This window comes from Pararge aegeria, chromosome 21 (assembly GCF_905163445.1).
Source record: "Pararge aegeria chromosome 21, ilParAegt1.1, whole genome shotgun sequence".
Taxonomy (NCBI): Eukaryota; Metazoa; Arthropoda; class Insecta; order Lepidoptera; family Nymphalidae; genus Pararge; species Pararge aegeria.
Window position 1 is genome coordinate 10,984,670 of NC_053200.1, and position 27,834 is coordinate 11,012,503.

The 27,834-nt window shown below is 36.8% G+C and overlaps 2 protein-coding genes across 2 annotated transcripts; both read right to left on the minus strand.

Moving 5' to 3' along the window:
• Positions 1 to 3,570: 3,570 nt before the first annotated feature.
• Positions 3,571 to 16,911, minus strand: LOC120633509 (2-amino-3-ketobutyrate coenzyme A ligase, mitochondrial). The gene is made up of 9 exons (XM_039903727.1): positions 16,725 to 16,911; positions 12,795 to 12,955; positions 11,200 to 11,265; positions 10,288 to 10,389; positions 9,578 to 9,785; positions 8,473 to 8,653; positions 6,547 to 6,739; positions 4,759 to 4,936; positions 3,571 to 4,187 (listed from the first exon to the last, which is right to left on the minus strand). The coding sequence occupies exons 1-9, from the start codon at positions 16,753 to 16,755 to the stop codon at positions 4,027 to 4,029; spliced, it is 1,281 nt and encodes a 426-aa protein (XP_039759661.1). The 5' UTR covers positions 16,756 to 16,911; the 3' UTR covers positions 3,571 to 4,026.
• A 989-nt stretch (positions 16,912 to 17,900) lies between these two features.
• Positions 17,901 to 27,567, minus strand: LOC120633440 (alpha-amylase 2-like). The gene is made up of 9 exons (XM_039903648.1): positions 27,556 to 27,567; positions 25,473 to 25,649; positions 24,987 to 25,138; positions 24,071 to 24,251; positions 22,805 to 22,920; positions 21,526 to 22,033; positions 20,783 to 20,983; positions 19,212 to 19,373; positions 17,901 to 17,988 (listed from the first exon to the last, which is right to left on the minus strand). Exons 1-9 carry the CDS (start codon positions 27,565 to 27,567, stop codon positions 17,977 to 17,979), a joined length of 1,521 nt encoding a protein of 506 aa, XP_039759582.1. The 3' UTR covers positions 17,901 to 17,976.
• Between the last annotated feature and the right edge of the window lie 267 nt (positions 27,568 to 27,834).

The window sequence follows — 27,834 nt, forward strand, 5'->3', positions numbered from 1 at the left end:
TGTTTATTTTATTTAAAAAAAATACTTTACACTAAAATGTAATAAAAACATCGTTATCATAATAAGACAAGTTAGCGAAAATAGAGTATTATACACAAACATTTTAGCACGGACCTTGCTTCTTCTCCTGTGTGTTTGGCGTTTAAATGCTAACTAAGGAAAATTTATCATTGTTTGCAAGGTTACAAAATGTTGTACTCAACCTAAAAAGCGCTCAAATAGGATTTTTCAAAATTCAGTTTGCGTTTAGTTTGATATGAATGTGAATGATTATGTCCTTGAGGTCAAGCACAGAACATTGAAAGCGTTTTTTGTTTTTTTTAATTCATAATAGACTAGATTTTTTTCAATAATTTCGGCTTGTTATTTTTCCATTCCTTAAATTTTCTTCTGGATGAAAAATACCCTATCCACTTTTCTATCTCCTGAAAACGTGTATGCAAAATTTTATGGTGTTCGGTTCAGTGTTTGAGGTGAAAGCGTTACAAAGTAACTCACATTCGATTTTTTTTATTTCTTAGGATTAGCTCAAAACGAATGTGTCCTAAGCATATTAACGTCCCACCGGTGGACACAAGCCTCCTGTAATAATTTCTGTGAATTCCAATTTGATGGTATGGAATCTTTTTTTGTATTGCACACGCAAAATGATGAGGATGCAATTACAAAAAAATAGAAAAAAAACTGAAACTAGCTCTTGGGTTATTAAATTGTCAAAAGCGATGAGAGCGCTGGTCTCAAAATTCTGTGCTAAGTCACATGTAGAGAACGATCTATCAACGTTTTAGCAATTAAAGCAAATATTTTACAACAAAACATGAGAAACTTATACATGTTTATTACCTACTGGGTTTTTGACGCTGTATTTTAGTCAAAAACATCGATAGCGCTGATCTCAAAATTCTGTGCTAGGCCACGTATGTATAGGACAAATAATCGAGAAAAATCAATCAACGAATATGCTCTTAATAAAGCAATTAAAGTAGATGATTGTGCCAACGTTTTTGTAAACAAAAGCCTTAATTTAAACTGAATTGACAATTGTAAACATAGTGCTATCCTTTTCTAGACGAAAAGCACAGCACTACTTTTAGAACTGTCAATTTAGTTCAGTTATAAATTTATGTATAACAGAACCGGCACCACTTAAAGGTTGACATTGTACAACCCTAAAACAACAATCATTATTTGAATTTAAATCAATGCTGCATTACAGTTTATCTTCAAATTGAAAAAACACAAATAACGTGCCATAACGTTATACAATGTTTTTTCACGCTCTGATATCTGAAAGGTACTGTTGGGTTGCGTTGCGTTGCGTCTGCATCTTCTTAAGTGTATTTTAAATGATATGCCACTTAGAGCCGTCGTAAAAGCGCAGTAGCTACAGTGCGTTGCAACTACGTAACGCAACGCAACGCGCTAATGGGGCTTTGGCCTTATTTGTAGGCTCTCTAGAACTTTCAAAAGTAGTCTGTAGTTTACTGCCAAATTCTGAGTACAAGTTACGTTCAATTTTCTGATGATTGAAAGTTGCTAAGAGCATACTATTTACGCACTGCTGGCATACGAGGCCCTTTTTGAATGGGGGTACTGGGCCCATGAGGTATTACAGTGTTCATAAGAAGCTTTTGCCCGCGTTTATTACGGTTTTGTACAAGTCCCGTGAAAACGATTGGTTTTTCTGGGATAAAACGTAGCCTATGTTACTCTACTCTCTAGGTTGCTTAGTTACTCAAAGTAAGGGCAAAAAAACAAACAAAGACACTTCTTTTATATTATTAGAAATAACAGTGCAAAGTAATAATTAAAAAATACGCGATGACAACCATAAAATAAGCTGTCTTTACATTTAAGACCAAATGGGATCAAGGAATACTGTGGCAACAGCAAGAAGGTTACAGTCCTAGATAAGATTGAAACAATTATTTAGCAAATTTGTTTATTTACCATTTCAAAACAATGAAATTAGTAAGCATTGTTTTCTTTTTAGGTTACTTTTATATGAAAACTGAAGTATACGTTATTCTATCTAGAATTGGTAATACTTTTTATGGTGTCCTGGTACCGTTACAGTTTAAAACTAGCCTTGTGTTTTTGGTCTGACCTGGCATTATCTTTGCACGTTAATTTGCATTGTTATAAAGTCCATTCGGCGCTTGTTCAAAACGCAAAGCGTTCGAATTAAATATGTTTTTTTTTTAGATTTTTTTCTTAATTTAAATATTTATTGTGAGATGTCGACCAAGCGACTTTTTGCAGCGATTCAGTACCGCGTTATGTCAACGTTACTTTGAAACGTTTGCAATGCTCGACAGAAGCGATATAATCGCACAGTCGATTTAACATTACTTCTACAAACGCGCGACTATTTCTTAGCAATCGCTTGGGTGTAGTACACGATCGCATCGCGTCTGGATGGATGATGTATTGCGATCAAAAATCCTAGTTACGTGGTATTTTTATATTACTATTTGAACGACCAAGCAGATGGCCGACCTAAGTAAGGGAAATACATCGATCATCGCCTATAAACGGTTACACTTCGCAGGGCATGCAAAGTACATGTCCCATGTCAAAATACCCCATTCATCAACGTGAGGCGTAGATGTTAAACATTATGCGCTTGTTCAAACATGCCCTTCAGTCTTGAACTCAGCAATGCTACTTTGTGGAAGAAATAAGTATGCATATATATATGCTATAAGTATGGTAGCCCTAGATGAGCTCCTGTCACAAAAACCTCTGCTATTACTGAAATATAAACAAACAGCAGAATCGCTGCAAAAATACGCCTAGGAAGACTTCCCTATTTGATTTCGAGTATGTAAGATAGCATGTAACTGCCAACAAAACGAAATACTGACTGAACAAATAAATACTTGAATTAAATATATCAGGGAAAGTTTGTTAACGTTGAGGTTGTAGAATAAGGTAAAACGCCGAGCCTGTATCCACCCTAATGAGTTATACAACAACAGTGATGTCTGAGTGCTGAACTCATACTATACCAATGTAAATAATTTAATTATAATTATAGAATAATCGTAATTTTACGCGAGTGTAGAGAGATTTAAATACGTGCACATTGAGTGTGTTACAAAGTTGTCAATGAAAGTGTGAGTTTTATTACTGTAATAAATTATTGTTAATAGATCAATTATTATTACAAAATATACTTTGTTTTATTTGCTTTTTTCGATACCCTATTTTATAGTAAGGAATGTTGTCTTATTTACAACTACGTGCTATTTTATTGAGAAAATATTATTAAAAAACATGCCTAATATATAACTGTATATAAAAATAAGATAAGGCTGCCAAATAGGATTTCATAACTGTATTTTTCGGCCGTTACCAAGAAGGAACATTTATTTGAGACTTGCTTGTTGCCTTACGATACATCACAAACAAAAAGGATAGTAAATAAAAAATACATTTTTATTACATTTTTTATTCAGTCACGAGCAGACAAAATAAAGCAGTAGATAATATTTACAAAAATACCTTAGATGCAAAGAATATACATAAAGTATACAATAATATACATAAATACAAGTTCATACAATTTATATATTATTTAGGTTCAGTATAAAATAAAAGCTTAGAGGATGGAGTAATGTCCTATTGCTTTTCTCGACCCTCTCTCTTAGGAATCGAGGTCACAGAACTTAGGTCAATCAACAAATCGAGGTTATGTTGTCAACAACCCTATATCGTCGCTAAGCTAAAAATTATCAAATTTTCAGTGCACAAAAATATTCTCTTACATTATGCGAAAAACGGATAAGTAATTCTTAAATTCATCAATTAATTATTCTAAGTATTACTAAGAAAATTATTTTCTCAGTAATACTTTAACGTAACATCACAGACGGGTATATAATGCGCCTTTTGAGTAAAATAGTAAAATGTTAAAAGCTGTTTAATGTGAGCCCAAAAACTGCTAATTCGACTTGCACGGTATAGAAACCTTGCAGCGATATGCAAAAATAAAACGTGTGTTTGTTGTTTAAAACGTTTTGTTCACGACTTAACAAGTCCGATGTTCCTAGCCACGTCAGCAAATGCTTGCACGGCGCGATTGACGTCATCGAGTGTGTGCGCCGCGCTCAGTTGTACGCGCACGCGCGCACCTCCCTTCGGCACTACGGGGTAGCTGAACGCTACTACGTATATTCCGCGCTCTGGAATTAAAAAAATGAATACTTTATCTCACAATTCATTTTAATGGCAACTGCCAGGGACCCTTGTCTCGGAACCCACCGCATGTATCGTCCGAACAAAGCTTTATCACAGTACATGATATATTAATTTAATTAGTTTTTAGTGTGGTATGTAAGTTGTTGGTGTTATTAAATAAACACATTATCATTAGAAACCAACTACGACACGGGTCTCTTCTCAGAATAAGAAGGCATTAAGCCAAGTGTGGATTTGTGTGCACTCGCCTTTGAGAACGTTATAAAAACTCCGGTAGACAGGTTTCCTCGCGATGTTTTCCTTCACCGTTAAAGCAGTTGATTTTTTATTGTAAAATAAAGACGCACTTACTTACGAAAAGCTATAGGTACGTGCCCGGAATCGACACGCACCTTGTGAATAGTGGGGGGGAGGGGTGTCTCGTACCACTAAGCTATCACCGCAAAACGTGGACCGTTTTGCGGTGATAGCTTAGTGGTGGCACAGGTTGCAGATGATACCTGGAGTAATTGGCTGGCGACATATTGGATACCCATTTTTGCACATGTCACTTACCCAACATGCCAGCAGCTAGGTCCACAGCTAATGGAGCCTCGCCCACCATCACAGGACATATCGGGTGTTCGTCGCCCGCCACAGTGAGTCCGGCAGCTTTCATCCCCTCGCGGAAGACACGGGTATTCTCACGCAGACGTTGACGGAGCTCGCCGCTGTTTTCCACCAGGTCAAGAGACTTGAAATAAAATAATCAATGATTAAGTACTTCTTAATTATTCATTACTAGCGACCAGCCCCGGCTTCGCACGGGTGCAATCGCAATTTGCAATGTAGATACTTATGTGGGATAGTTCGGAGTCATTTATTATTACAATGCCGTTTTACATCAATTTAACCGGTCGATATTAAAAAACTTAAAATAAATATATTACGACCATACACACATCGCTATCTTGCCCCAAGCTTAGCGTATGGGTAATGCACAAAAATATGTTTGTTACGACATCACATTACAAATCTTTGAATTTCTTTGCTTTCCTATACTAGGTACATTTAAACCTTCCTCTCGAGTGAAATCTATGGCTGAATACTGAATTTAACAACGGGAATAACTTTGTTTTATACTATGTTAAGACCTAGTAACTAGTTCTTGAAGTTAATTGACGTGGTGAATAAAGTCACCCGTTACTTTGCGGAAGTCCATCATAAAAAATGAACACAAACCTTAATTCGCCACTATCTGCGACAACCAGAAAAATCCACACGTCGCACACCGTTATTACTTATTAAAACTCCATAGAGATCTTCAAATACCTCTATCTACCTACGTTTCACTCCGACACCGGAGCATCTTCAGCACGGCTAGCTTGGGCAGGAGACAATTTTCTCCCCGGGGAAAGGATGAATTCATCTTCCCCAACAGCTTTATCAACTCTCAGAGTACTGGCTCACAAGTGGAAATAATATCCAAATAATATAATATGTGTAATAATAAACGGGGGTAAACTTCTCCTATTCCCTGTTCCCGTGCTTTGACGTTAATGATATCCCTTGTCAGAGGATATAATGTTTGTCTCCTGCCTGAGCTAGCCCTGCAAGAGATATGCAATTGATAACGCACAATTGCTAAATCCAGTCGTTTTGAAGCACCATCTAAGGGTTTCGGAGCAAAACGTGAGTAGGTATAGTTCATTTAAAGATCTGGGTCTCATTGTATGAATAAACTGGTTATTGCTCTATGAAATTCCAATCGCCTGTAAAACTACGCCTGTAACAATCCTGTTGACCGATTCAGAATTTTACCAACTGATCGTCTTCATCCAAAACGCATAATTGCATATCCACTGTTGTTAACTCATCGACTGACAACTGATGGAAAAGCTATTAAATAACGAAGCGAGTAGGTAGTACCTAAGTTATGTGGCAGCCAAGGCCGAGTAGAAAGTACATTTAATTGAGCTAATCGAAGACTAGCAACTGTAAGAAAAGCTACCTAGCTTTTCTTGAATTTTTCTTTTCTCGGATGCTTCCAAGCAACCTTGTGAGCGTGTAAATAAGTACCTACTTATTTACACGCTCACAAGGTTGCTTGGAAGCATCCTGCTCCGCTTTCATCTCCCACAAGATAGAAAAATGAATGTTAAAATCTAAAATGTAAATAGTTGATGTTGGAAAATAGCACATGCTTAGTTTCTTGTCGGCTTCTTCTTGGTAGAATCTGCCTTCCGAACCAGCGGTAGAGTCAATACAAACAGACAGACTTGACATTTCAAAAGTTTTTATATATTAGCTTACTTGAAATAAATGCATTTTGAATTTTGCTGAATTATAATGGCATAAACAGACCTTTAAAGAAGCCGTGACGATCGCTGGTGGTGGTGCGTTGGAGAACAGGTAGGGTCTGGAGACGTTTCTCAACAGTGTAACTAGTTCCTTGGGCCCCGTCGTGTATCCCCCAGCAGCGCCGCTGACCGCTTTGCCGAGGGTGGAGCAAATGATGTCTGCTGCACCGTTTAAACCGCAGTATTCTTCCGTTCCTCTAAAAATTTTTTATTATTTTTTTTTTAATTAAGCACATTGTTACAAATTTTAACTGTTTTTTTTTCTGACCCACACAAAATAACTTTAATAATATTGTTAAAAATTAAAAACAGTTTAAAATTATTACAATGCCCTGACGGGGCTTTATGTTCATATCCTATCTACTCAATAATGTGTAAAGTATTATATGCTATACAGGAAAGCAATAAATAATATGAATTATTAAGAAAAATATGAATAATGACAATATATGTAATACCTATAGACAAATAAGTACGTGCCGCCAAGCGACTTAGCGTTTCGGTATAAATTCGCGTAGAAACCGATTAGGGGTTTAATATAAATGCCACACAGCTAACATGTTAGGTCGCTACCAAGACTGCGTCAATCAAGGGCTAGCTGAGCAATAGCTTTGATCGTAACAAAAGTCTTTCAGAGATAAATGCCAGGATGTTATATTTATACCACCAAAACAAAGCTATTTTCGAAATTCGAAATCACCTTTATTTCTATTCAATTAACTACCAAGTGGTTTTAATCACAAGTATGGAGGGTAGAGGTAAGGAGAGTCATCTTATATGGGAGAAAAGTTGAAAAAGTGTCCAGTGTATGCGCTAAATAACAGTTCAAAAATCCTCCACAATGGCGCTGGTGGATGCACAGGGTATGGTATGAATGTAGCAATCGTAGATGAATTGAAGTATGCCGAGTTAAAAAAATTTAATGTCATTATCGACTAAAGTAGTTAATTATTGAGAATTTCAACAACTTACGTTGTACAAAATATTGTGGTAAATATAACCTTACTTCCGTGTATCTCCATACTTCCTTGTTTATTTTTCAAGCCTACTCCAACAATATTTATATTTGGCGATTCTTTTAAGAGTTACCCTGATGCAAATGTGGCGCCATCCTAATTTAATACATTTTGACGACACTTTTTCATATACACAGATGACTCTACCCTCCATAATTATTAAGGTAAGTAACAAGGCAGCCATGTTGAAATGTGTTTGCCTAGAAGCTGCCCATAATTGAGAACTATTTTCAACGCGAACGAGAGTTAGGTATTATATTCAACGGAAACGAGTTACTTCTTCGTTTCTAAACAGTGACAGCTTCTAGGCAAACTAACCTTGTCATTAAAAAATACAATTGATGAATTTCTTAATGACGAGGTTGCTTGGAAGCACCCGGCTCCGCTTTCATCTCTCAGAAGATAGAAAAATGAATGTTAAAATGTAAAATGTAAATTGTTGATGTTGGAAAAGAGCAACTGCTAAGTTTCTTGCCGGCTTCTTCTCGGTAGAATCGGCCTTCCGAACCGTTGGTAGAGTCACCGTAACAATAGGAAGATCTTCCTCCGAGCGGGTGATCATGCTCGGGGACCGAGGTCCGAACTTTCATTTTTGGAAGTTATATATATAGGCGTTCTTAGTGAACACTTCGCTAGCGCGATGTAGGATTTTAGTAGCGCAATCTAGTTATGTAATGTGGAGACCACCGCCACACTACAAACAGACAGACTTGACGTTTCAAAAGTGCTTATATTAGGCCTACTTGAAATAAATGAATTTTGAATTTTAACCTCCAAACTGCGTGGTATTGTAAGGATGTGCTTATTGTGTAATTGTCATTCAAAATAACGGTTTCCACTTCTGTCTGGTTCCAAGTACTTTTTTGACAACTAATTTACCTAAGAGGATACAAATAAGTACTACATCGGCTTACCTCCCAGTTTCACCAAAGAAACCAGTAGCGTGACTGTCGTCCACGGCTAATAGCGCCCTGTACTTATCAGCCAAGTTCCTCAGCCCTTGAATAGGTGCCACAGTGCCGTCCATTGAAAAGACACCATCAGTTACGATCAATTTAAGCCTGGCTTCGCTGTGGGCTAGGAGGTGTTCTAATTCTAGAATCAAAATAAATATCTTAAGTTTGTATTATTTACCACAAGTTAGTCCTTGATTGCAATCTCAGCTGGTGGTACCTAGTGATAATGCAGTCTAAGATGGTAGCGGGCTAACCGGTTTTGGGTCGGGTTTTACACGACATCGTACTAGAAAGCTAAATCGTTGGTAGGGTGGTTAGCCACGTCCGGAGCCTCCTACAAACCAGACCAGAGAAAAATCGAAAATTAAAGAAGAAAATTTCTGCGTTCTAGATATTCGAAATTCGGATACCTAGAAACTCGAACCCAGAATCTCCTATGCGTCAGGGAGGTCGTTAAGAATTCAGTTGACGCAAATACAGTATCCCAGTATCCAGAGGGGAGCAAGGCGTTTTTGGGAGTGTCTCAAAGAAGCTTAGTAAACCACTCCGATACCGCGGTACAAGTACACAATGAATGCAATAATGAGTGAAAATAAAATAATTGTTAAATACGTCACGAAACTGAGGGACATGAAATTCGTTATAACTGAGTCAGATTAGTCTTTCGTCTCCGATTCGGAAGATTAGGTAAATACGTAGCGATATGTGTTTGTATGATTGTGTTATGTGGTACAATAATTGAATATTGCTCTGGAAAACAAGTGTTCTCCATCATCCATCCATCCGAACTATCCAAAGTATTAAGATGTATAGAAGAACTCAATCTTGTTTTTATTTCAATCATCTTTAGCCGCGGTTAGAACTTCAGGTGGCAATTACCACCACATGATAATTTATGAATAGGTAGGCTTTGAACTTTTGAGCCAATATAAAAGTAGTCTTTGGACTTTACTACAACGAAATTATTTTCACTATACACTATTAGTCTGAAATTATTTAAATCTTTGTCCACATATTTAGGCATTACAAATTTATAAACGTGCTTCATATAATTTTTTCTTACCGTTAAGATCTCTATGTGGATAACGGAACTTCTGCGCTTTGCACAATCGCACCCCATCTATGATCGAGGCGTGGTTGAGCGTATCAGAGAACACCGCGTCTTCGGGAGTCAGCATGGACTCGAAGAGACCAGCGTTCGCGTCAAAGCACGATCCGTATAGGATAGCATCTTCCCGTCCGTGAAATTGGGCGAGGCGATTTTCTAGTTCCTGAGAAAATATATTAATTACATCTACATTTGTTTTAATATCCTCAATTTCCTGATATACTTATATCTCAAAAGTCAAAACACAGAAACATAAGTTTTCTGTTTTTTTTTATCGCAGATTGCAGAGAGTCATCAGCTACCCTTATAAAACCCCTTTTCGGAATAGGAAAATGGTGCCACTGCCTTTACTAGAGACAAGGTTATAAGATAAATAAAGAAAGAAACAGTACTACTCCTAAGTATATTTAGTGACTCATAGTTCTTAACAAAACTTGCAAAATTTGCGATAGTGTCAGTCAGTGACTATTGCGATAATCTGTGGTAACTAATTGCTGTCCTCCAGACTGATTAGAGACTCAAAGGTAACTTTACCCCAGTTCCTCGTGCCAGATATGAATGTCCATCAGTCCGTAAATTGAAACACTATTAGAATACTTACTTACAAATTATTCTATCAAAATAAACAATCAAAAACTTAATGATGTAGTTAAGGTAGCTCATACCTTGTGAATAGTCTGAGTTCCACAAATGAACCGGACAGAGCTCAGTCCGGCACCATAATTCTTTAAGCCCTCCCGAGCTGCTTCCACTACTTCAGGATGATTCTGAAAAAAAAAAATTGATTTCCCTGCGGGATCTATGATGATGGATACATACTTATAACCAGATTGATTTCACTGAATGGAAAACTGATACTGGTACTCAATATTGAATCGGTGCCCGTTTTCACTAAACTCAAGAAACGCTTAAATTGAATGCATAATAATTTTAATGCTGCGAAGAGAAGAAAAACGATTCACCAATTCTTAATACTGACTAACGACGTTAGGCGCCATCTAAAATTACGACCGCGATTCATCATTGCGCAATGTATAAGGACTCGTAAACATTTGACAGATAAAAAATATATAATTTCTGTTTCTTTAATAACCTTAAATAAAAAAATTCATCAGAAAACTGAAAAATACGATAAAACAAACGCAAAATATCACATCTTGTGGCAGGAATAATAAACAAGTTAGGTTGGAAATGGCGTTACTTACTTAGGCATTGCCGTATTGGACGATAGTGAAAACGGGCATTAGACCCTTCATACTGTGTCAACACAAGATAATTATGATTATATGCTAGTGATTTCGAGCACGTTAAGTCTATGACTTAACTTTCTCTTCGAGGCACGCCTCTTGGACAGTGCCAAATTATTAGATCCGTAGTCAGTGGTTCCTACGGACCTGAATTTATGGTACTTATTATTTGTTTGAATAGCTTATCGCTGTCAATGTTTGAGTAGTGTAAGCTAATCACTGCGACTGTCATTCTTCGAAAATCCACTTCGCCGGATTGTTCGTAAGAAATTTAAGTAGTAACTAGGTAACATTATGTTCAAATATTTCATAAAAAAATAAGATACTTACCGATAGCCCTAGGTAATTGTTAGCACAAAAGTTCAGGAACTCTCCCTCCGCTCCTTGTACTCTCACCTGAAATGAGATAAGATGCCATTCAGTTGGTATTGTATTAAAATATTATGAATCTACTAGATGGTCGTAGGTCTTAACTCTTATAAACACAGTAGATAAGTTGTCTAAAGTATGATAGAATAGATATAATAATAGGGGCTGCATCACGATATATTTGGAGTCTACACAATATTATTGTCGAAAACAACCAAGCTGTTTAGTTTCTATATATCCAGCCGTTAATAATCTTACTGCAGCTTTCAAATAGATTCGTTATCTCGGATTACCCTTCCACAAAATAATTATTCCCAATTAATTGAAATTGTATCTCTACCGTAGAGTAGGTAAGTATAGGTAGGTATTAAGTGTTCGAGTAGGTACACTGTGGCCTAAGTGGTTCTAATTGTAACAGGTTTATTTTCCCGGATTGCGTGACTGTTACAATTTAAAGCTAATCAGACAGATAGATGCATTAACGACGTCCTTGGTAGGTACCTTCATGATAAAAGTAGAACAGGACATCGTAAACAAAATATAAAATCTTACAATATTTTTGACTGAAGTTTACCAGTTACCTACAAAATCAGCTATAATATATGGCATACCATGAAAGGTTTTCTAAATTGTCTCTAATTCTATTTTGATTACAGCGTTCGTAGATAAAAAGGAAACAATGTCAAAAGAGATATTTCAAATATCCATGCATCGTCTAACGTGTAGTGACGGCTCCTTAAAAATATTGGTTGTCTGTAAAGTCGGCTTACTGACGATAGTTGAACGTGACAACGTCGTAAGAAAATACTGATGGAATAATTGCATTTTTCAAAAGAAAATTTTAATTTTATTTGTTTGATAGATATTATCGTTGCTATAAACAATTGACACCACATTCACTTTTCACTGCACTTCATCCTTGCCGAAAACATGTAAATGTATTATTGTATAGAAGCTGTCCACGCGGACGCATCGCTCACTCAAGTAGGAGAGAGACAGATGTCGAACGCGGAGGCCGACTGTTCCTCTTTGTCGCTCGTTCCGCGCTCTCGCTTGCACTTCAAGCCTTGAATGGAACGCCTCAGAGCGAGGTAACGCCGCATCAAGTTTTCGTGCGTGCATGAATCGAATCGGGCTCCATCGAATTATAAGACGTTGTCACGTCAATAAACCGCATCAATATCGATCTATCCGTTTGAGTATTGTGAATTGGTGATAAAACGAAGCTTTCATAGATAACAAAATAAATAAATAAATATACTACGACAATACACACATCGCCATCTAGCCTCCAAAGCGTAACTTGAGTTATGGGTTGTAAGACAACTGATGAATAATTTTATGAATAATATAGGTACATAAATACTTATAATATACATATAAACACCCACACACTGAAAAACCTTCATGTGCATTGCACAAACATTTTCTAGTTGTGGGAATCGAACCCACGACCTTGGACTCAGAAATCAGGGTCGCTGCCGACTGCGCCAATCAGCCGTCAGATAATATATTTTGTTGTATTTGTGGTTAAGAAAAAAGCTAATTATGGTGACCTTTGTGTCCTGTGGTGAAGTAAGAACTCGCTCATGTTTCCACGTCTTCGCTCGCTTGATCTCCTGCAGCCTATCTTCAAGGACCTCACGTAACTTGGTCACGCCTGCCCGCTCTTTTCGGTTCGCCTGGTGTAATTGCCGAGTTTGTGATCCATTTGAGACTAGAAATAAATAGTTACGAATTTGTTATAAGCTAGTGATAGATCGCAATGTCAACCGTACGCCCGTGTATCCGTTTTCGAATATCGATACAAAATAACTTTTTATAGTACTAATTGATGACCAAGCAGATAACAGAAATAGAATATTCTCTTTATTTTTTTTTTAAGAGAGGAGGAGGAGAGAAATCGGTTGGTTGCTGAATCTAATATCATAATAAAATAACATATTTTACTTTACATTTTGGTACTTTAAGTTTATTAGTAGACGACCGTTGCGACGCATATAGGTTGGACTAAGTATTTTGTAAAGAAAAGCAGATGAAAGTTTGTTTCGGAAAAGTTTACCTATCGGCTAAGCCGTAAGTAGGTAGGAAGGTACTTGATAAACTACGCAAATCGAGACAATAGCTTACATTTTATTTATAGTCGAAGAAGAAGAAGAAGAAGTCTATATTGCACATACAATTAGAAAGTCAGGTTAACAAAACAAACGATAATACAAAACATATGCGCAAATGCGGCCTTATCGCTTGAAGCGATCTCCTCCAGCAGAGTTAGCATGGCAAGAGACAATTATATCCCCGGGAAAGGATATAAATTTATCTTCTCCCATCGCTTTATCAACTCTCAGAACATTGGCGCACAAGTGGAAATAATATCCAAATAATATATGTGTACGTGTATAAAAGCGGGTAAACTTCTCCTATTCCACGTTCCAGTGATTTAGCACGTTAGTTATAACCCTTGTCAGGGGATATAATCGGGGGATATAATTTTTATCTCCCGCCCGTGATAGCCCTGCAGACAACCTTTGGTTGAAGAAACATATTACATAAAACGGGATAGTACAATACCCAAAATAAGAAGATAATAATTTTCGGACCAAGCAAATGAGAAGTCGAAAACGATCGCCTATTGGATAGAAGCAGGCGTTACTTTGCAGAAATCCATAATATATTATGAAAATTAAGCTTAATTTGCTATACTCCGCGAACAGCAGGAGAATCTGTACGGGGTCCTTTATAATTACTTCAATCCGTATTCATAAGAACTTCAATAGAGAATATCATATCAAGGTTATGTGAGATCGCTTTCGAAGTGAACTTTCTCACTTGAGTGAGCTTCGATATCAAGCATTACTCAGAATAGCCTTGCTGTGATAATTGCGAAGTGATAATAACTTATTCGTTGTTTGTTTTTTATATTATAGTATGTTAGACTGAGATGTTAGACACGTTGTTTTTTGTCATAATAAACTACAGACAAGGTCAACGCAGATACGGTGGACAAGTTATAATAATTAGGTACCTTTATGGGATCCACACACGCTAGATTATAACCGATGGTTCTGCTTGCACAGCTCAACTGTGCCAGCATAACTTAACGTGTGTATGGCATAACTTTACTGTGCAAGCAAAATTAAAAAATATAGAATGATCAAATACAGTGATCCAGCATGTGCAAAGAGGATAGCCCGTCGTAAGTATCTGCGCGTCGACGACGAGGAAAGGAAAGACTATCATGACTGGAATAAAAGAGCGGCCGCATATGAAAAATTTGTATCTAAATTAAGAGAACCAGAGGCAAATGAGACAGACGTTGTCAAAAAAAAAAATGCTCTATAGCGTCATCGTCATGGTATGCATAAAGCAGGAACATGGCATGAAATGGAAAAAATCCCCTCCAAAACGAGTTATACAAAATAACGTGGGTAGGCAGTGCTTTAGTGCATGTATGAAGTTTGTTTTTTTTTATTCGGATTGTGTGTAGCTGATTAACCCTAATGATTTTAACGGCTTGTTGGCGAGCCTCGTAATGGGGCTCTGCCAGGAAGAATATGTATGAAGTGCGCGCCACTGCACCATTGATGATGCCATGATGGTGACTGAGCGCTTGGACAGGTATTTCGTTACGTGTGTGTGCCCTATGAGACTCGGTCGAGACTATGGGGACATCATAGCCCAAATAATACCGATATTTGGTATCGGTGAGGTTGTCTTCCCAAAAGGTAAGCGACGGGCAGGTGATCGCAGGAGCGTAAGTATGCCGTAAGTATTATTTGGGCTATGATGCCATAAGACTTTCAGTTTTGCTTGCACAGGCAAAACCGACAAGTATAACCTAGTGCGTGTCGCTACCTTAATAACATTTTTTATGTTCTAAAAACTAATACAAATCATTGAACGTATTCTCCACGAAATATACACTACGCTTAATAATAATTTATACCTACTAAGGTACATTTAAATAAACTTCAAATATTTTCTGTCGAGGCTTTTTCCTTCTTTTGCTGATATTCTATTGACCTAGAGATATAGAAGTATGGCGTCTTTTCCTTTATGGAACACAATGCTAATGTAGAGTAAAACCTCAGATAACACCAGCAAACAAATACTACGTAGGTATACCTAATGTATGTTTGTCCTATACAAATTACTCTCATCTGACTTCATAACAAGGTCATCCGAGACAATTTACAAATTATCGTATTATTACCTAATTCGTACCTAGGTAGAGAGGTTGGTACACGAATACCAGTGGCGTGCCCTCAGATATTTACCAGGGTATGCATACAACACGAAGATTACATCAAATGTCAAAAATCCTCGTCCTGTAAGAGTTATTTATCGATTTTACGGTAGGCAGTGCTTTTGTGCTTATGAAGTGCCTTTGATATTAAAAAAAAAATCTAAACTAAACTTCCAACGGAGGGTCCCGTGCCACAGTGCGATATGAAAAACGATACTATTTTAGCATTAATGAGATCGAGCTTAAATACCAAAAAAACACGTTTCTTGGTATGTGACTCTCTGTGTTAATATTAACACTGAACCTACCACTATTACGGTTCATGAGATATATCCCGGTGACAGACATACACGCGGACAGTGGAGGCTCAATAATACGGTTCCATGAGAACTCTTTGGATACGGCAAAAAAGAAGTTATCACCTAATATTAGTGTTAACATGTTAAATGTATGAACGCTGCATAAGTGCCCGTTATAATGGTCACTCTACATGAATACAACATTTTTGAATTAGAATTTGATTTGAGTAAGAAACTAAGTATATACTATAGTAGGTATATGATGCAAATGACTGTGTTTTGCTATTCTAGTCTTATTAAAATAGGCTGAAATGTTTAATTTATCTGTGCGATTAGTTATCTATAAACCACTGTTTTTAACTAATAGGCACCGAAAACTAAATCCTCCTATTTCAAACTGTTTAAAAAAACCAACAATTCAAACTGAACACTAAATCCTCTTACTTCAAAAAAAAGATACCTGTTACGATATTTGCAACAGGATTCTTTTGTAGGTACCAGCTAGGTATAGGCATTGGCGTGGACTGGGCCTACGACCAGGGTATGCATGCATGCGTACATGGAAAAAATCAATGGAAAAATTTCCTTCCAATACGATACAATTGGGTAGGCAGTGCTTTTGTGCCTGTATGAAGTGCACGCCACAAGGTATAGGTATTGAGTACTTTCGAAAATATATTTTAAAGGTTTTTTTGCCACTTCACGATAAATCACGTACACCAATCTATATGTTAAGAACTTAAGAGGTGCTAGGTAGTTTTACTTAGCATAAAACAAGTGGCTACTTTGTAACACAGTAACTATGTAAGTAAAGATCAACCAGTACATCGTAAACTTCCTTAAAACACGTGTATAAATTACTGAAAAAATGAGGTTGTAGTTTATAATGGTATTTTAATGAGAGAATGTTTTTTTTTCATAATAAACAAAGTTTCACTCACGTATGCGCAGGAGTTGAGAGCGGAAAGCCATCGCGTCGACTAAGGCGAGCGGGGCGTGGTGGTAACAGCCGGCTTAGCAAACCAGTCACGCCAGTCGAGCTCACTGTTTACGATACGTCTCTGATTTGGTTCCAAATAGTTTTTAGAAACCGCGAATCTGTTTTTGTTTTTTTAATAAGATTGCATTGGAATTTCTCAAGGACTTTGAATATTTTGTCTTAACAAATGCTCGAACCTATTATTTTTTAGGATTTAAGTGCGTTGAAGAATAAATAAATATCACTTGTTTTACGGCGAATGAGAGCATTGCATTGTGATGTTACCTGCATGCCTGAAAGTTCTTAATGATCTGTTCAAAGGCGTGTGAAGTCTACCAATCCCCACACGACCAGCGTCGTGGACGCTGCCAATGCAATGTAGGAAATAGATCATGGGTTGATAATGGTTAACTGACTGCCCACCAGTGGCTTTTTATGCAAAATACTTAAAGCCACGCATGATGAAAATGAAAAATGAAAATGAAAAGTTTATTTGAACATCAACATAACAACTTATTTGTTACATACATTACGTAAAAATATTGTTATAAGTCACAACAGAACATATCGCTAGCGAGCACACTAAGCTGAGCTTGTTATGATACCGAAGGTAATATTAGATCTACCTTTACCTAAGTTTAAACAATATATTAAAACACATTTAACAAATCGTGGTTACTACACGATTGATGAATTCCTTAGCGACGAGGCTGCTTGGAAGCAGGCCACTCCGCTCTCATCTCTCACTAAACAGAAAAATTCTTAAGATTGTTAAACTTTAAAATGATGTTGTAAAAGAGCAATCAGCAGAGTTTCTTGCCGGCTCTTTTCAGTGGAATCTGCCTTCCGAACCGGTGGTAGAGTCACTACAAACAGACTGCCTTGACGTTTCAAAAGTGCTTATATAAATTAGGCTTATATAAATTAGGCCTACTTGAAATAAATTAATTTTGAATTTCATGCAAGCCTGTATAAATCAATAGCTGACATTAAGACAAAATTCACTTAGTTACAGATGGCATTGACAATGCATAAATAAAACTAAAATAAACATATAAAGATACGGAAAATCAAAGAAAATATTATATAAATACGTATAATTATAAAACTTTTACAGTAGTTTTGTTAGTCTTTTAATGTTTCCAAAGGTTCCAAATGTGTCAGGATGTCTGATCCTTATTTTATTTTCTATTCTATTTTAGCAGTGCTTACTTTCACAGCCGGCTCTGAAAAAAATAAAGTAGACATAAAAACTGAATTGATCTACATTAAAATAATTTGAGGACCAACATAAAGAAAATTTCAATAGGAACGTAAAGATTGACAATTCATACAAGCACTGGCAATTTTTCGTCACAAACTTTGCTTATAGCTACGAGTCTCTTAAGAAAAGAAAAGATACCTATATTAAAGAATCAGGGCTTCGAATATAAAAAAAACTCTGTCTGTCTGTCATTGTTTTTGTTCATAACCGACGAGGTTCTTGAGACCGATACATAGTGGTAGGTATATAAATGCAGCCAATCTACAGTTCTTCTTTTAGAAAGAAAGAAAAGAAAGAAAGAAAATTTTATTTTTTACATTGCGCCACACATGACAATATTCACAACACCACATATGTTATGTGTGGCACAACCTAGAAAAAAGGTGCCAGCTCAGCATTGTGCTGCATGCACCAGTGGGTGCATACAGCGCTGATTTTCAGTTGGCACCTTGTACCAGGTAACACCACGGAAAAATAATAATTAATAATTTTTACGGTTAATTGTTTCAGACTCTGGAATTCCCGACTGCTGACATATGTAAAAGTCCTCTAAAAAACATTTTTTTAATGATGTAATATGTTTATACAATATGTATTATAAATAATAATTAGATAATGTGTAGTATTAGAATTTATAACCATGTGTCTTTGTTATATTTTATTTAGGGCCTATATTATTATTGCCGCACAAACCCGTTCATTATAAGAATTACTTTCACCAAAGGTTGCCTGGGAGAGATCGCTTTAGCGATAAGACAGCCTTTGCACACCTAAACTAGCTTTTAAGGTTCTCAATTGTTAATTTTTTTCTTTTTTTCATTTTTTTTTGTGTGAACCTACTTAAATAGAACAGAAAGCAATAATTAAATATAAAATCTTAAATAGAACAGAAAGCAATAATTAAAAAAAATCAAAATTCATTTATTTCAAGTAGGCCTTATATAAGTACTTTTGAAACGTCAAGTCTCTCTGTGTGTAGTGACTCTACCACCGGTTCGGAAGGCAGATTCTACCGAGAAGAAGCCGGAAAGAAACTCAGCAGTTGCTCTGCAAGTAAGCCAATCTTACTTGTATTTCCTTGCCAATAGCTGGAGTGGTTTCCAATTATTGCTTTCTGTTCTATTTAAGAAACTTTATTCCCCGTATATAACCAATTATATACGGGGAACAAAGTATGCCTCTCACCTCAGGTCCAATATGGATGGCCAACATTGCATCATAATCTTGAGCGCCTATAATTATTTGTGCTCTACCGTCACTGCCAACTCTCACCGTCTTTCCTTGACAGGAGTTGTTCACTTTATTGCCCGATATCACATCGCAGTATGTACCAGCGGGAAGGCATGTCTGCAAGTATCATAAACGTAACGATATTTATTCCCTGAATGGAATTTAAAATGTACCTTACCTACCTACTCGTAGTAACAAAGAATCACAAAAAAATTGTATTTATCAAATGATATATGTTTCAAGTATTATGGAAAATGTATTTTTATTCATATTCGAAATGAGATTGATATTTATTTTGAATAAATAAAACTGCAAAATCTAGCGATCCGCCATGACAGGTAATACGTCAAATTTAAAATTATGACATCATAAAAACACAATTTTGAACCGCTTAAACTTCTGAAATTGCTGCGTACCTATATTAAGTTTTTTGGGATTTCAAAATATCAGCTGCTAAGTTTATTGTTGTGGATATGAGTTATCCTTAGCTATGGAACAAGGACTTAATAAAGCTCTAATTTGCTAATGACGTAACGAGTGCGGCCATGACACCCGGCGAGCGTTTTCGCGGGTTTTTTTTTGACGTGACAACGTCTTATAAATTGGTTTGCCGGGTGACACTTCAAGAAACTGCGTTACGCTCCGCTCACGTTATGCGCTCACAATGAGAGCGAGTGAGAGGCACGCGCCCGCCTAAGAGCGAGAGAGACAGACATAAAAAGTGAAAGGCACGCGTCCCTTTGTAGTAAACGCTGTTTCATTGTACGCAAATGTATTGCAAGTTATTGTATGTATATTTGTATATAAATACGTATGTATGTGTAAAGGTAAAAATAAAATTTTGTTAATATGAAATTCAGTGCGAGATTCTTTGTATAAATTAATGTTTTAAATATAACTCTTTGTATAAATAAATGTTTTAAATTGTTACTATTATTTCATCCTTCTTCCTACTATACGAATGAATATTCACATTAAAATTATTTTACCACTCAAAGTCGTTGTCACGTAAAACTTTCGCCCGTATACCGACTTTACAGGCAACCAATTTTTTTTTTATATCAGTTAATTTGCAATTTAAATAACCAAAACCATAAAGTTCTGAATCATGCTATTATTAAGTCGAAGACTAGCTTGTATATGCCCATATAATAATAAATAAATAAATATACTACGACAATACACACATCGCCATCTAGCCCCAAAGTAAGCGTAGCTTGTGTTATGGGTACTAAGATCACTGTTGAATAATTTTTTTATGAATATAATACACATGAAATATGTATACTGAAAAACAATCATATACTTCATCACACAAACTTTTTCCAGTTGTGGGAATCGAACCCACGGCCTAGGACTCAGAAAGCAGGGTCGCTGCCCACTGCGCCAGTCGGCCGTCATATCTTCAAGTTTATGAAAGGCTAACCTGCTACCAACTTAGACTACATAATCACATACTACACACTAACTGCAATACACTAACTTGTAACTAAAAAGTAAAATTAAAAAAAACAAAAAAGCATAACCTGTAAGGTGAGGTTAAGGTTCCATATGTTGTTATTGAAGGCGATGAAAGCGTTATTGCCGCGGCAGAACGCTATCTGGTTGGTGCCGTTGTCCCACCAGTTGTTGACTCCAGTCCTACCGGCTGCGTTGCGGAAACCAACCATGGCGTAGATCTGACGCCAACGGTGCTGGCATACCCAGCCGTTGCCACATGTACCGTCCTGAAATATATTCTCTTCTTTACCATCCATTCCATTATTGAAGTATTAGATATTAAGAAATTTTAAAGTACTTTTTTAACGTCATATCTGTCAGTATGTAACTTAGCCTTCTGTACGGACAGCGTGGTAGCAGTAGCACATAAGACAATGCTGCCTTTTCTGCGCTATATTCCCTTAGTCGCATCGATACCCACAGACAACTGTATTCTGATCCGCAGTCAGCACATGGCTAATCACGCAGTCATCACATTTAATTAAGTGATGTTTATTACAACTTTTATACCCCGAAATTTTTGCCGAACCCTCTCCCCCCCTTTCGAGCCTCGAGTGGTTAAGATATAATAAATATAAATAAATATACTATGGTTTACGAAAACATAAACTGTATCGCTATCTAGCCCCAAAGTAAGCTTAGATTGTTATGGGTACATTTCTAGCTACTGACATAGTTCTTATTTTCTATAGTAACAATGGAGCCCAAGATGCTTTATAAATAAAATAATTATTATTATTTGAGTACACACACGTAATAAATCACTTACCGAGTTAATAGATGGCGATATGATATTCTGGTAACGATCCATTGGTGGTCCAACTTCCGAGTCCAAGAATGCGAAACTGCTCATAATCTGTGGTTCACCATATGGATGAGCTAAAAGAAAAGCTATGGCTGCTCTGTATGGACGTCCCTGCTTGTATGTTAGGACACCTCCTCCACCGCCATGGCCCCTTTCATTATCATGGTTATCAATGAAGGTTAAGGCATCTTGGGAAGCTAAGAGATTCCATTGCGGTCCCCAAGTTTGCAGCCATCTCAATTCGTTGGCCCCTCTAAAGGCGTTACTCAGTTCCATCCCAGCTTTAAACTCTGTGACAGCAGCTAGTGGGGTGTATTCATCCCTACTTATAGCTTCCCCTCCATAGTCGATGACTTCTTGGTAAATGTAGGGGCGAGCGTTTGATGGGAAACCGTGGGCGGTGTTGAGATTTTTTAGTCTGCCGTAGATTACTTGTAGATCTTCAGGCCACATGTGCTTTGCAGCGTCGATTCTTTTTTGTACAAAATATGAAGCGTTGTTAGTTTGAGTGGGAAGGACTTCGACTTCGCTTTCGGAGGGGAAAGTTCGAATCCCAAAACGCACCTCTAACTTTTCTAAGTTATGTCCGTTTTAATCGATTAAAATATCACTTGCTTCAACGGTGAAGGAAAACATCGTGTGGAAACCCGCATACCTGAGAGTTCTCCATAATGTTCACCAATCAGCACTGTGCCAGCGTGGGAGACTACGACCTTAACCCCTTCTCATTGTAGGGGGAAACCCGTGCCCTGTAGTGGGCCTATATAGTGGGTATTGGGTTGATATGATGATGAGTATGAGTTCTATTTGTAATCAATTAGCAATTCCCGCAAAAAAGACTGTTGGGGTTGTTTATAAAGTAGAGTAATTTTAGGGTTGCGTTCTCAAGGGGTAAAACGGGACCCTATTACTAAGACTTCGCTTTCCGTCCGTCTGTCTGTCTGTCCGTCTGTCACCAGTCTGTATTTCATGATACTGAACTGTGTTAGTTAAATTGAAATTTTCACAGATGATGTTTTTGTTTCCGCTATAACAACAAATTCAAGAAAACAGAATAAAATAAATATCTAAGGGGGCTTCCAAACAACAGACATAATTTTTTGGCGTTTTTATGGATAATTGTTGGCCAAGTTTTTATTTTTACTGAGCCTTCAGCCTAGCAAATAAGTATATTCTATAAACATTAGTGGATATTTTATGACGAATAAGACATTTTTTCATATTTCATATAGAAATAAGTTACCTGAAGCCAGCAACCCCCAGATCGATGAGTTTATTCATGAAGTTTACAATCATCAGCCTCACGTGTTCGTCTCTCTGATTAAGGTCCTTAAGTCCCACCAGTTCGCAGTTGCGAACCTGCAAAAATTTTGCATCGTTGGTCTAGTTGCCACACAGATACATTGATGCACAGATACACAGTCACACAGTTTCAGAACCACACAGACGCACATGCACAGAAATGACCTGACAACGCTCTTCCTGTCGCAGTTGAATTTTCTTCGGTATAGTCTGGTCTGATAGTGAAATTGTTGTAGTAAGCATGTTCGACTACGGCCCACGGGTTTGATTTCAATGCTTGAGTCCGGCCGAAATTAAGAGACATTGAAATCATCCATCAAGAAATTCTTAGAACCAGCCTTTAGATGGATGGTATTAGATGGTCGGTGTTAGATGGATGGTGTTGGACATATGTACCTTGGAGAGCATTTTAAGCCGTCGTTGCCGGTTATTATCACGAACCTATTGTGTTAATAACCATATTTCCCAAAAAATAGTGCTCTCCTTGAGAAAATGGAGTAAAGGATACCACTACTTGAAACGCATTTTTTTCATAGAAATAATTGAAGTGCCAAGCAGATGCCTGGTGAGCAATGGTGAAAAATCATTACCTATAAACAGAGCACCAATTCGCAGGGCATTCGAGGAACACGTCCTACAAAGTCCCGCGCTGTGTCCATCAACCTGGGCCTCATTGTGCCTGTAGTTACACTGGCAACCACGCCTTTCAGACCGGTAAACAACAATGCTGTATGGCGGCTGAAGTAAGCGGTACACTACTCAATATAGGGATCAATTTAGTTATTTTAATTTTATTCTTATGAGTGAAGCCTAAATTCACCATCATGATCATCAACAGCCCACAGGCGTCTACTGCTGAACATAGGCCTTTCCAAGAGTGCCCCCCACATACGGTACTCCGCCTTTCTCCTCCAGCTGCTTCCAGCCACCTTTTTGGCAATGGATGGATCTTGTCTGTCGTATGACCAATGGCCGTTGGGGCACACGCGTTCTAGAGTGACCGCGAAACGGTAGGTAAACGCAGTGTGGGAAGACCTCAAGGCTCGAGCCCGCTGGACAGATGTCCTTAAAAAGCCTAAATTAAATGAATTTAATTTGAATACCAAAAACATTATCTTCTTTAATAACGAAGCCAGAATATAGAACAAACTGTTAATACGGTTTGCAGTTTAGTTTAGTGTAAACAATTTGTAGTTCAACAACTCACCCGCCAAGCGTTATTTACAAAGTCCGAGCCCTCAATACCACATTGGGGCCAGTTGAAATGTTCCCGCCTGTATGGCACAGCAGGATAATACCACTCCCTGAATACCGCGGTGTTGCCAGCCGTACCGACGTTTTCCGCGGGCTCCCCTGTCATATGGTTGATTACTGCGTCTACGTAAATTCTATAAAACATTTTTTATGTCATATATATATATATATATATATATATATATACACGTCTTAAACATTCGATTATACAGAGTAATAATTATGCGTGAAAAAATAAATAAGCATTTATAGTTAAATTATATTCTATCGAGCCTATTTTAATTAACAAAGCAAGGGTAATAAACTTTAAAAATAAAAACAAATTAGCAAAAAAAAAACTTTAATAAAACCTTAAAACATTGAAACTTGTAAACTTAAATTTTTTTTGGCAAAAACATTTAGGTGCGTTATGACAGATACCTTAAAACTTGACAGAAACAGAGTTTTGGGCTTTGGGAATATTTTGGAAAAGTAGCAGCAGACCAGCGAAACCAGTAAAAGGGATCTACGAGAAAAATAGAATGGGAACCTCTGATTGACTTTACGTAGTACAACAATTGCGTAGATAATAAATACTAAATTAACACATTTATTTACATACACAATAATCATTTATTTTTTATTGATTTGCACGCTCGCAATCGAGGATTCGTTTTCGCATATCAAACTCTTTACCGTCAAAGAAAGATAGGTCGTATTTTAGTATGATTATCGTTGCAAATACTGTACTTCTGATTTTCATTCTGCTTAAAGCTAAAGAATTGTAGTTTAAAAATAAGATCTATTTTACTCTGATGATGAAGTATCTCGATACTCGAAAACTTCTCGATTCCATGCGAGCAAATTTTGTACTACGGGTTACTGCTCACCTAACACCCGCATTATTGCATCGTCGCACCATACTAGCGAATTGTCTTTCATCACCAGATCGCGTCCCCAAGTGGTAGGACAACGACTGGTATCGCTCCCACCAAGGACGATTGTAACCCCTTAGAATAACATTCTCGTTAGGAGGAGAAACCTGGAAATAAAAATAAATGTCCCGACAAAAAAATCGTGATTCCCGTATTATAATAAGTATTCCGAGAAATAGAGATACCATGGAAAATTAACACAAATCTTACATGGATACAGTATAAAAAGAAAAATAATTAAGCATGAAATGAAAGATTTGAATTCAGAATTAAAATAACAGTGGCGTACAGTACATACAGGATATCCACAGAGTACACAGATGGAGAAGTAAAAAACAGATATAAAATGGAGAAAATCTCCAGTACGTGTTAATAAATTAAAACCCCGCCTTATTTATAAGATTAATCTTAAAAAAATATTTAAAACTAAATACACTTTACCTGAATTCCTCCAAATCCCTTAGGACCCAAAAACCGTTCGCACTCATCAGCTATGTCATCCCATTTCCACTCGAAAAGGTGTACATTAACGGTTCTATTCGGTGCATAGTACGGATTTTTGTATGCGCTGATAACTGTTGTTAATGCCAAGATACCGAGTATGACTCCGTACAGCCCCTAGAGATTTTAGATACGTAAATTAAAAAGAAACTTATTTTTTATCATTAATTAATAATTTATAAGAAAACGTTTATATTAAATAAAACCTTAGTAGCATAAGCCTATTTATTTGTTGGGTTACCAGCGATTTTACATAAAACATAATAAGTATTCCTTATAAACAAGGCACACGCTAGTGTCAGTCAAGTTCCAGCCAAGAATAGACATTCCATGGGGTATGCAAAACCATTTAAAGGTAAACACATTACTTACACTTATGAATATTATTATAATATATTTAAAAATATATAGGTTTTACTTCTGACATAAGAAATTAATATTTAAAAGAAACAACTTTGGAAGAAAAAATTATTTATATATAGTTAAATGTATTAAAACACAAAAAAATACTACTTAATAAAAATTTATATTCAGTTTACTTGTCCGTCCGAGGTCCGGACAAAGTGCAAATATGTAGCCCAAATAAACCTTACTCGGTTAAATTAATAAAGACTTTTTGCTTTCCATTATATACCTACCTTTAATTAGTTATACAACTATGTGAAATATAAATTTTTTATACCAACTCACTCAGAATCATAAATAGAAAATCATAATAAATTGGATATTTACCATTTTCGGACACGTTTTGAGTCGGGGAAGTAACTTCCCCAATTAAGAATAGGGACTTTTTGTTTATGACATTAAACAACACGCTGATACTTGATAATTAATAATTAATCATTAGGATTAAATATTAAAATCTCAACCCTTAGTATGAAATTTGTACGTCCGATGATTCCACTCATTATACATAATCTTCTTACGAGTACGTCAGTGAGGAAAAGTGGAGCTACTGCCAAAAAATACCGTTTTATTTTTTTGATCAATAAATCGAGACATCTACACGCACTTGCGATTTAAATTCGCGCGTAAAAATTCTGCGCGGTGCGGTACAGATTCAATTCGCCAGAATATTTCGAACATAATGAAGGTAGATGCCGTTCTGTAATAACTGAAAATAAGGAATTTATTCGCAGTGCGTGCTAGGTAAAACTACGTAGATATGCGAAATTAAAAGCGGATGGACTTTTTCACAGTGTTGGCTAGCTCTTACTCTTCATATATAGGCGCTTTTACACATAAGCAGAGTTAATAAGAACATTAAGACCTATAAATACTTTACAATATTAGGGCTACTACTTTTACGTGATAACTATAATGTTTCGATATTCATAAATTAATATCACTGCTATCGTACATAACCGGAATGCCCTTCCAAGTTCCAACTACCATTTCCCCAAGCACCTATAATATGAGTACCCTCAAATCAAAAGGGAATAGGCATCTTCTAGGCCAGCGCGCTTCACCTTAGACATTATAACTTACCATAAGGTGTGATTGAAGTCAAGCCCTCTTCTAAATATAAAAAAAAAACACTTATACTAAGGGTAGCGATAATATTTTTTCCTTGCATAATAAATATTAATTATAATCAGTGCTTAAAATATCATTATGTGTTACCATGTTCGTATCTTATAAATAATTAATCCTCTTTATCATAAAGTAACGTTCAGGAGGGTTAAAGAATACGAGCAGTGCAGTGGTAATTGATGTAGATTTGAAGTAAGTAAATTGACGACCTCCTTGGCGCAGCTCAGTGATGAGCTCGGTGATGTTATAACTCAGATTTTTCTCTGGTCTGGTCTGGTGGGAGGCTCTTAGACCATGGGCTAGGTACCACCTTACCGTCACAGACGTCTACTAAGCGATTTGGGTTCCTGTGTGATAAACGCTTAGAAATCGATTAGGGATATTAAGAGTTGACTTATTTTTAAAATTTTTGATACGATCACATAGGAAATTCACCAGATCTTTAGAAATTAAATAAATATTTATTACTATTTAATTTTAATAGTCGTACGGGATGAGCCATGGTGATGTGCTCAACTGTACCAATAGGAAGATTTTCCGCCGAGCGGGAGATCGTGCTCGGGGACCGAGGAAGTTGTATTATAATATGGCCATTATTTGTGAACACATCGCTGGCGCGATGCAGGATCTTTGTAGCGCTATCTAGTTTGGTAATGTGGAGACCGCCACATAGTCAAAAGCTGAAATCTGACCCACACTTAAATGCAGGTACTTGCTATTATTAAATTGAACATAACTTAAGTCAGTAGATTTATTGAAGTTTCTACTA